Below are 9,094 nucleotides of genomic sequence, written 5' to 3' on the forward strand. Positions count from 1 at the left end.
TGGCTGCAACTCTTCCTTTGCCCAACTGACCTGGGATCTTGCTTCAGGAAAGCCTGCCTGTCCTTGGCCGAGGGTTCCTCTTAGTGTGACAGTGTCATGCACAGGGTTTGGAGCTGGTCTGGGAATACTGGGGTCTGTCTTTTTTTTTTTTTTTCCCCTTTGGCCCTGGAGTGGTACATGTGATTGGGAGGGGAGCATCTAGCCAGGATTGTTCAGGCAAGGGGACAACCTTTCCAGGATGGTCTGGCAAGGGGAACAGTTCACACTGGGCTCTAGGGGACTTTCTGCCTCTCTTCTACCTATGTTAGAGCAAAGTCCATCATTGTGCTGGTACCCAGAGCCCCAAATGTACCTGCTGGTCTTGAAGCCTGTCTGCACTGGGGCTGTGCCCTCCTCCCATCAGCTGGGAGGGAGGAGAGGGGAGATGGCTGCTCTGTTTCAGCTCCCTTTGCAAACAGCATCAGGACCAAGCTCTGTTAGCTGCTCCTGCCGCTGGGTCTGTGCTCGGTCAAGTGGCAGAGTCCTCTCCTGCTGCTCTCAAGTATGAAGCTGATAAACTCGGCCTGGCCTGGTGTACTGCTCTTGCAGACCAAATGGGAGCACCTGGAGGTCTGATGCTATTCTACTGGATGTTGCCAGCTTGCTGCACCTACTGACAGGCTGCAAAGTATCTCTTCGGTTGGGTCATGTTCAGTTCCCACGTCTGCTTGTTGGGTCCCCATACAGCAGTCCTTCCTTGGCAAGGAGGAGGCCTGAGCAGTAGATGTGTCAGGAACGACCTGCCAGGGAAGCCTCCAAGTCTTGCTGGTTTGCATCTCTACCGGGTTTTTCCCATGATGTGGTCTGTATGGAGCCTTTCCTGATGGCTGGGTTGTGGTTTAGGAAACTTCATGGGTCTCTTCTGTGATAGATGAGTCTGTTCATGCCCTGTGCATGTCATGTAGAGGTGGTCTGGTTTAAGTGTGTGGCCTTGATATGCCTCTTTCTGCTGGTTGAGGGCAGAGCAGCCACAACCTTGGGGTGCTGAATGCCTAAAGTGAGCCTCCTCTGCCCTGTCTGAACCTGAATTGGGGGGAAAGATGTAAACTTGGGGTGTATGGGGGAGTGAGAGCATACTGGGGAGGAACAGGCCCTCCTTGTGCACGCTTCTGGTAAACTTCATAGATAGCTTCATGGTGAGGAGCTTTCCTGGCTTGAATGGCAACATTGTCTGTTGTAGTGAGCTGTGGCCAGGCTTGGGTGTGAGTTTGGGGGCTGCCTTCTGGTTATGCCACTAGGCAGAAAGTACTTGATGTCGAGGCAAGCCCTGAGATGGGGTGCTACCTTCCTTCTTAGACATGTGGGATCCTGCTGTGCTCCTTAAGGGAGGACCTGGCGAGGTCCCAGCGCCTGGTGAGCCTGAGTCTGTCCTTGCATGAGCCACCAGAGCTGGCCAGTGTGGGGCTGGCACGCCGGGTAGTGTCAGGACGGTGCAGCCCTAGGTTGGGATGCCACCTGAAGTATTTGTGGCTTACCCTGGGGCCTCCTTTCTTATGCTGGAGACATCTCTACCTGGTGTACCTCATATGTGGCCTGAAGGAGCTGAAGGTTTGGGCTCTGGTTGAGATAATCCTGGATCATGGACCTCTGGTGTGGCTTTCTTTTCCAGATGCGCTGGTATCCTCCCTCTGAAGCTACTCAGCAAGGATGGAAGTCTCGTCAGTTTTGTTAGTTTGTTAGTAAGTAATTAATTACTCATGGAGTCGGGTCCTTGTCTTGCTCGTCCCTGGGCTTTTGTGGGGAGGAGGGATGGGAGCTCAGGCTCAGCCCTCTGCATCCACCCAAGGATGCAGCTGGGTTACCTTGATGGGTGATGGGGCCGAATGCGCCCTGGTGGCAGCAGGGGGACCCACCAAGCCCCGGGGTGGGGAAGGGGCTGCAGGTGCTGCGCGGGGAGCCGATGGGCCAGCCCCGCTCACCGCCACTCCTCTCCCGCAGCGTTCTCTCCTCGGCTTGTGTTCCTCCTCCCTGCCTCTCCGCGGAGGGATGTGCCAGGGACGATCGTTCAGACTCCTCTCTGTTTGGTTGGTGGCCAGCGGACAAGGCGCCCGGCCACGGCGGGCTTCCCCTCCCCGGGGCTGCCAGCATCATCCCCCCTCCCCGGACTGTGAAGCTGCTGCGGCCCCGCGCCGCGGGCCGCCTCCATCCCCCCCGTCCCTCCCTCCATCCCCAGGACGTCCTCCCCGGCTGAGCTTCGCTGTCCGGCTGTGCCGAAACCCAGCCGGGGGGCTCAGTCCTGGGCTTTCCTGGGCTCGCCCTGCCCTGGCGGCTTGGCTGAAGGAAACGAAAGGCAAAGGATTTTGCATGTTTTCTGGCATGAATTAAAACACTTAACTTGTGTATGTGTGAGTGTAAGTTTGTTTGTTCTAGCGTTTGTGTAACCGTTAGCAACAGGTCTTGGCCCAACGGATTGATCCATCAAGGTTTTCATCTTGCTTCGGTGAAGACTTGGCTTTGAGAAATACTAACTGTCCTTGTCTCACCCCTTCTCCCACCTCTGCCCTCCCTTTCCCACTATGACCAGAAGAATTTGAAAAATTTTTTGTTGTTTTTTTTTTTTCCAAGTACGATGCACTGGGTTTCTGTTCTCATCCATTCTTCTCCAGTTTTAAAGTCAGGGTTATTTCTTTTTTTTTCCTTCTTCAGACTTCTATATATAGAACAGCTGTAAAATATCGAACATCTTTTTTTTTTTTTTCCACATCCTTCTGATTGGAGAGCATCCAGTCCTGCCAAATAATCAGCCATCCTTATGGGAATACCGAACAAAAAAAAGTACGAGTATTTTTGTACCATGTGTAATAAGGAAATATTTATGCATCATAAAGAATTTCTTGTGTGTTTGTGTGCAATTAATTATTATTATTAAAGAGAAATTGTAATCCTGTAAGATAAGTTAATGTTTAGTTAAAAGCTTGAAAGAGAAGGGTTGTCTTCTGTAACAATGATTCAGTCAGACATAGTAAACAAGAAATTGTGCAATTTTTGTTTTAGCATCTTATTGCTTGGTATTGAAGTGCTTTAAGTATTACATGACTATGGCTGTCTCGCTTGTATTAAAAGATTTGAGAATAAGTTGCTATATAATTGCTGATCCTATGAGAATGTGAAACTGGATAATATATGAAATGCAACAAAAAAAAAAATATACCCAGAGGCTGCTGTGACTCTTTTTCTGTGGTCTGTTGTACGTTCTTCTGGGTCTGGATTGGGATGGCTCGGGCTCGGTGGTACCTGCTCCCCCTCTGCCGGGAGCAGCCCTGCCCAGAGGGATGTGGGGTGGTCGTGGATGCCGCTGAGGACCACGTGTGGGCCTGGGGCATCTCCCCCTGCCCCGACGAAGGGCAATGCCCTTGCCTGGAGGGGCATGTGTTGATGGGAGTGGTGATGCTGAGCTCTTCTGCAAGCCCCTGAGAGGGCAACCATGAGCTTTTTTGGGTTTTGGGTGGGTTTTTTTGGTTTTTTTTTTTGCCAGCCTGGTCCCTCCCCGCCAGCGGCGCAGCGAGAGGAGATGTCCATAGAAGGCAAACGTCCTCTGCAGCCGCCGCATCGCCCCACGCCTGCCCCGCTCCTCCTCCGGCCTTATCTCTACCTGTTAAAACAGCCGTGGGAACGGCAGCCCCCGGGCTGGGGCTGCCTGTCCCGGCGGGGTGAAAGCAGGGATGGATGTTACAGCGGGAGCTGCCTGTGGATGCGCTGGAGGCAGCTGGCTTAAATCCCAGCGGGGGGGCCTGGGTGGGCTCCCCGCTGCGTCCAAGGGGTCCCTGTGGCTCGGCTCAGTGGGTCCCTGCACTGGGGTGCTCCTAAAGCCCTCCCATGCAGCTTCCCCCCCCCCCCCCCCCCCCCCCCCCCCCCAGGCATCAGTGTTTTCCTGGGCTTCGAGGGCAGCGCTGAGCAAAGGCAAGGAGCAGGGAAAGAAAATAAGAAAAAGCAAAAGGCGGGTCTAAAAATAGCCCTGCTGGCCACCGTGCCTGGGAACGGGCTCGGCTGAGCTCTGCCGCTCCGGGAAGTGACTCGCGGCGGGGCCCTGGGCTGCCTGAGCCGGAGCAGCACTGCCAGCCCCTTCCCCGCGGGATCTCCCGCCTGTGGTCCAGGCAAAGCTTGCTCCTGCCCGCATCCTGGCTCCTGCCCGCATCCCGGCTCCTGCCCGGCCCGCTCTTCCCTGCTGGCCCCGTCCACATCTCGCAGCTCTGCTCACCTAAGCGGAAACACCCCGGAGAGCGGTCGGGGCCTGGTGATGGGAGCGTGCAAGGCTTTAAATTATAGAGGAGATTTTTTTTTTCCTTAAAAAAAAAAGCCTTTAGCACATGCATTAACATGGCCGGGCAATGAATAATTTACGCCTGGCTCTATTAAGCTTTTACGCCGGGACCCACGCAACACGGCTCGCCTCGTAGCTAAAGTAGGTCACGTCTGCTCCGAGGGTCCCTGGACGTCCCCCTCCTCATCCGGCGCGAGCGTGTGTGCGCACACGTGTGCGCTCGCGCGCGCCCGCGATGCCCCGGCCGCTCCCAGGCTGCTCCCGCTTGCGTCCTGCCCGAAGGGACGGTCCCGGGGCAGCCGTCTGGGCGGGGGGGGTGAAGCAGCGGGGCGGGGAGCGGTGCTGGATGTGGCATGGCCGGACGGCGTTGCTGGGAAAAAGGGCGCAGGCTGCTGGCGCCCGGGTCCCTCGGTCCCTGGCGCTGCCCGGAGCTGTCAGCGGCTGCAGGGGACAGCGGCCAGAGAAGAGGGGGGTTGGCGTTGGGGCTGGAAGAAGAAGGAATGGGGGAAAAGGCTGGTTTGGGCACGCTTTCATTTTACATTTTACTGGAAACTCCCTCTCTTCTTTTCCTCGTTTTGAAGGTGGGACAATAAAGAAATAAATCCGGGCGCTTTGGGACAACTTCCTCCCTAAAGCCCTGCGCTCCGCCGCGGCGTGTGGCCCAGGCAAGGAGCGCTTCGGAAACAGCAACCCCAGCTGCTCCGACGCAGAAAGGCCTCTCGGCGCAGCCGCTGCCGGGGAGCTGGCCCGGGCCCCCGTTTGAGCCGGCCAGACACGCTTGCAGCAGGCCAGGGCGTCTTCAGCGGGGTCAGTGGGAAGCCCAGATGCAAAACCCAGCTTGAAACCAGAGACACAGGAAAGGAGACGGGTCATCTAACACCCGCAGAGCTCCTGTCTCCAAGGCCAGCAGTGCCTCGCAGCGCTGATGCTCTCCTCGTGGTCCTGCATACCTTTGCTGACCATTAAGGGTACCCAGATGCGGCTTGGTCATGCAGGTTCAATGATCTGGTGCCTTCAGCCCATTTCTACGGCAAATGCTGGTGAAGAGCGATTCCAGCGGCTTCTGCAAAGGATCAAAATGGCTCCTGCAAACCCGAACAACTTCCATCTGCTGGTCCACACCGGCAGCGCAGGCAGACGAGCCTCTGTCACCATCTCCTTTCCCCAAGGCAACCCTCCTCGCTCGGGCTGAAGCTTTTTGTGGTGGAAGACCATTTTGACCTCAGGCTGGAGGATATCCCTTGTGAGTCTCCAAGGAGGGAGGCAGGCGTGTCTCCAAACCTGAGCTCTGCCTTCAGTGCTGCTTCTCCATTGTTAGTTCCAGTCCTGCTGGTGGCCTCTTTTCTGCAGTTAAACTCTACCTGACTGGCCAGAAAGTCAAACTCCGTGGGACCACTGGAGTCCTCCCAGTTGTTCATATGTTTGGCCGACATCAATGGCCACAGCCATGAGGAAATGTCTGAGATGGCCTCAGATCCGTGCTGCGTCAGGAACCGCCAAAATTTCTGGCTTTAGCAGCTACCCCTCCCAGCTGACTTCCAAGAAGCTGCAGCTCATGTAATGTTACTGGGATTTCCCTGGCAAATGCACATGGACCAGCCCCGTGGGGATGGGGAGCAAGTCTGCTGCGGCCAGGGAGCATCACATGTACCAGCTCTGTGGAGCCCCAGCCCGGCTGTGGCACGTGGCCAAATAAAACGAATGGCCAAGCCGCTTGCCGATGGATGAACTCAGTAGCACACCTCTGGAAGAGGCAGGCTTGGCTGGTGGGTGTACAAGTAGGCTTACCCAGGCCAGAAACGTCACTGGGAGGGCAGAAGGAGCTGGGAGATGATGGAGAACAAGCAAGGAGAGAACATGCTGGCCTGCTCCTTGTCTCGCATTTCCTTACCGCACAGTGCCCACTCTCATGAGTTTTGCTTACCTGCTGGGCTCAGATATCACCACACTCTTTTGCAGCTCCAAAAATATCTTTGCTTATATCCCCTGCCACCCACCCACTTGTTAAATTATTCCCCAACCCAGCAAGAAGTTTGTAGAGACTTGGAAATGTCTCAATCCCCAAACCGTGAGCACGGAAAGACACATCTGATGCACAACAGACAGCACAGGGGTCACGTAAGTTTGTAGGGACAAAACACAGGCTGCACAATAACTGCTGGTGAAAGGTGAGGGGTACCAGGGCCCACCCCCAAAGTGATGGATCACAGCCCAGAGGGGCTTTGGCAGCCAAGGCGCCGCTGCGATGGGCTCCTGCACAAGAGCCTGTAACATGGGAACGGTGAGCGGGTGGCTGGGGGGGGTTCTTCATTAGTTAGAGGAGTTGCCTCCACTCTGTTACAAGAATGCGTGGGATCGGGTCAGGTCCTTGAAGAACAAAAGCTGCTCTGAATCCGTCAGGCTTTACATGGATTTGTTATTTCTGATAGTGCGATGGGAGAGGTCCTCCCGGTAGTCACAGCGCTTTAACGAGATGCACAGTACAGTGGGAAAGCCAGGAGGTGGCATCCGAGACCGGAGCACACGGACCCGGGACGCTTTCCCAAGCAGGAGCTTAACAGGAGGTTGCAGTTTGGGATGGTGGAGAAAACGTACATGGATTTTGTCCTGCAGCTTCCTCTCCCCCTCGAGACGAGGAGAGTGTAGGCACTTTAGACAAAGAAACCCTGTATTAAGTGAAAAGGGGAAGGTCTTTTCACTTTTCAGGTCGGCTATAGCATGGTTACCAAAAATACACAATCTCAGTGGGCTTGCTCAGCGAGGTGGTCCGTAGCCCAACCTGGCTGTGGTGGGACTGTCACCAGCGCTGACTCAGGCCAGTTGTGGCTCAGTCCGGCTGAGCCTGGGAAACCCCCGAGGATGGGGATCCCCCTCTTCCGGGTGCCTCTCCCAGCGCACAGCTTCTGGTATTACTCATTCAACTAAAAAAAGAAGAAAATATAACAGCCTTATGTGATGACACGACGAGGACACATTCAGCTCTTTACTAGGCATGGGGCAGAGGGGGCTACCTGGGCTTGGCAGTGGGCTACTTGGTCCAGCTCTCTTTTGCAAGTGAGGTTGAGGATGGAGATGGCCAGGAGCATCACCACCACCCTACGATGGTGGTGGGTCAGACAGCAGATGGCACTGGGAGATTAGCCCAGGAAGGGCTGAGCAAGTCAGGGTGCCTGGAGCGGGCAGAGGCCATGGCTGGACTTGCAGGTCTTGATCCAGCACAGACTGTAAAGCTGCTGGACAGGAGACCAAGAGGAAAGAAACAGCTGCAGCAACCCAGGCCCCCGGCACAGGGAAAGCGGGGAAACACCAGCCCCTGATAAAAACCTAGAAGTGTCTCCAAATACACCCAAAATATCCTGCTCCCTTGGTCTGAGGAACTCAAAGCAGGAGAAACGCCAGCTTTTCCTCTGCAGTGCAGATGGACTGGAGCCTCCAGGGTGCTTGTCCTGGTACAGGAATCCACAGCTCGCCCCTTCCCACACTCTCTAGGCTCGGCAGCCCAAGCACACTTTATCTGGTGGGCTTCACCTGCTGGGCTTCGTTGTGATTGACACACTCCTTTCACCCTCCTCAGGGTCACGGGAGTGAGTGGGAACTCCCGAACCTCTCCTGGGGACCAAATCTCCATGTTGCTCGCCCAGGAGTTTCAACAGACAAAGGGGGGATGCTAGCTTGTGCCAACGTGTCAAACCAAACGTCTGGTGCAGCAATTACTGACTTTCAGGGCATGCTGGTACCACAACCAATGTATTTTCATCTGCCCTTTGTCCTCTTGCTGTCCTTGGTGTCCTGCTGAGGACTGGGTTAGTTGCTCAAGGGTCTGTGGGTGACAGCATGGTCCTGCTCCTGCTCTCTTGGTGAGGTGGGTACCTGCTGTCCTCCGCAGGGGCTTTCCCTTCTCTGCTGGCAAAGACAGCAAAGACAGCCCTCTGTCCACCGCCAGTGGTGGGTTGAGCTCACGCAGGTGTGCTGGAGTTTCTCAGGAGATCACAGAATGGTTTGGGTTGGAAGGGACACTAAAGATCACCTAGTTCCAAACCCCCTGCCACGGGCAGGGACACCTTCCACTAGACCAGGTTGCTCAAAGCCCCATCCAACATGGCCTTGAACACTTCCAGAGATGGGGCATCCACAGCTTCTCTGGGCAACCTGTTCCAGTGCCTCACCACCCTCATAGTGAATAATTTCTTCCTTATATCTAATCTAAATCTTCCCTCTTTCAGTTTAAAGCTCCCATCCTCTCACTACATGCCCTTGCAAAAAGTCCCTCTCCAGCTTTCTTGTAGGCTGCCTTTGGGTACTGGCAGGCTGCAATAGGGTGTCCCCAGAGCCTTCTCTTCTCCAGGCTGAACAACCCCAATCTCTCAGCTTGTCTTCACAGGAGAGGTGCTCCAGCTGTCTGATCATCTTTGTGGTCTCCTCTGGACTCGCTCAAACAGGGCCATGTCCTTCTTATGTTGGAGGCCCCAGAGCTGCTCTCCAGGTGGAATCTCATGAGAGCGGAGTAAAGGAGGACAATCACCTCCATCAACCTGCTGGCCACACTTGATGCAGCCCGGGATACGGCTGGCCTTCTGGGCTGCGAGCGCACATTGCTGGCTCCTATTCCGTTTTTCATCCACCAGTACCCCCAAGTCCTTCACCACAGGGCTGCTCTCAATCCATTCTCTGCCCAGCCTGTATTTGTGCTTTGGGATTGCCCCAACCCAGGTGCAGAACCTTGCACTTGGCCGTGTTGAGCTTCATGAGGTTCACTTAGGCCCACATATCAAGCCTGTCAAGGTCCGTCTGGAT

At 55.2% G+C, this 9,094-nt stretch overlaps 1 protein-coding gene across 1 annotated transcript in view; it reads left to right on the plus strand.

The window, feature by feature from the left end:
* RBPMS2 (RNA binding protein, mRNA processing factor 2) overlaps positions 1–1,997 on the plus strand; it is a 28,162-nt gene extending 26,165 nt beyond the window's left edge. Inside the window, exons 7-8 of the mRNA XM_082004917.1 lie at positions 1,649–1,718; positions 1,978–1,997. Of these exons, the coding sequence (XP_081861043.1) occupies positions 1,649–1,711 (63 nt within the window). The 3' untranslated portion in view covers positions 1,712–1,718; positions 1,978–1,997. The remainder of the gene's footprint in view (positions 1–1,648; positions 1,719–1,977) is intronic.
* Positions 1,998–9,094: the final 7,097 nt, after the last annotated feature.

This window comes from Phaethon aethereus, assembly GCF_964289735.1.
Source record: "Phaethon aethereus genome assembly, chromosome: 12".
NCBI lineage: Eukaryota > Metazoa > Chordata > Aves > Phaethontiformes > Phaethontidae > Phaethon > Phaethon aethereus.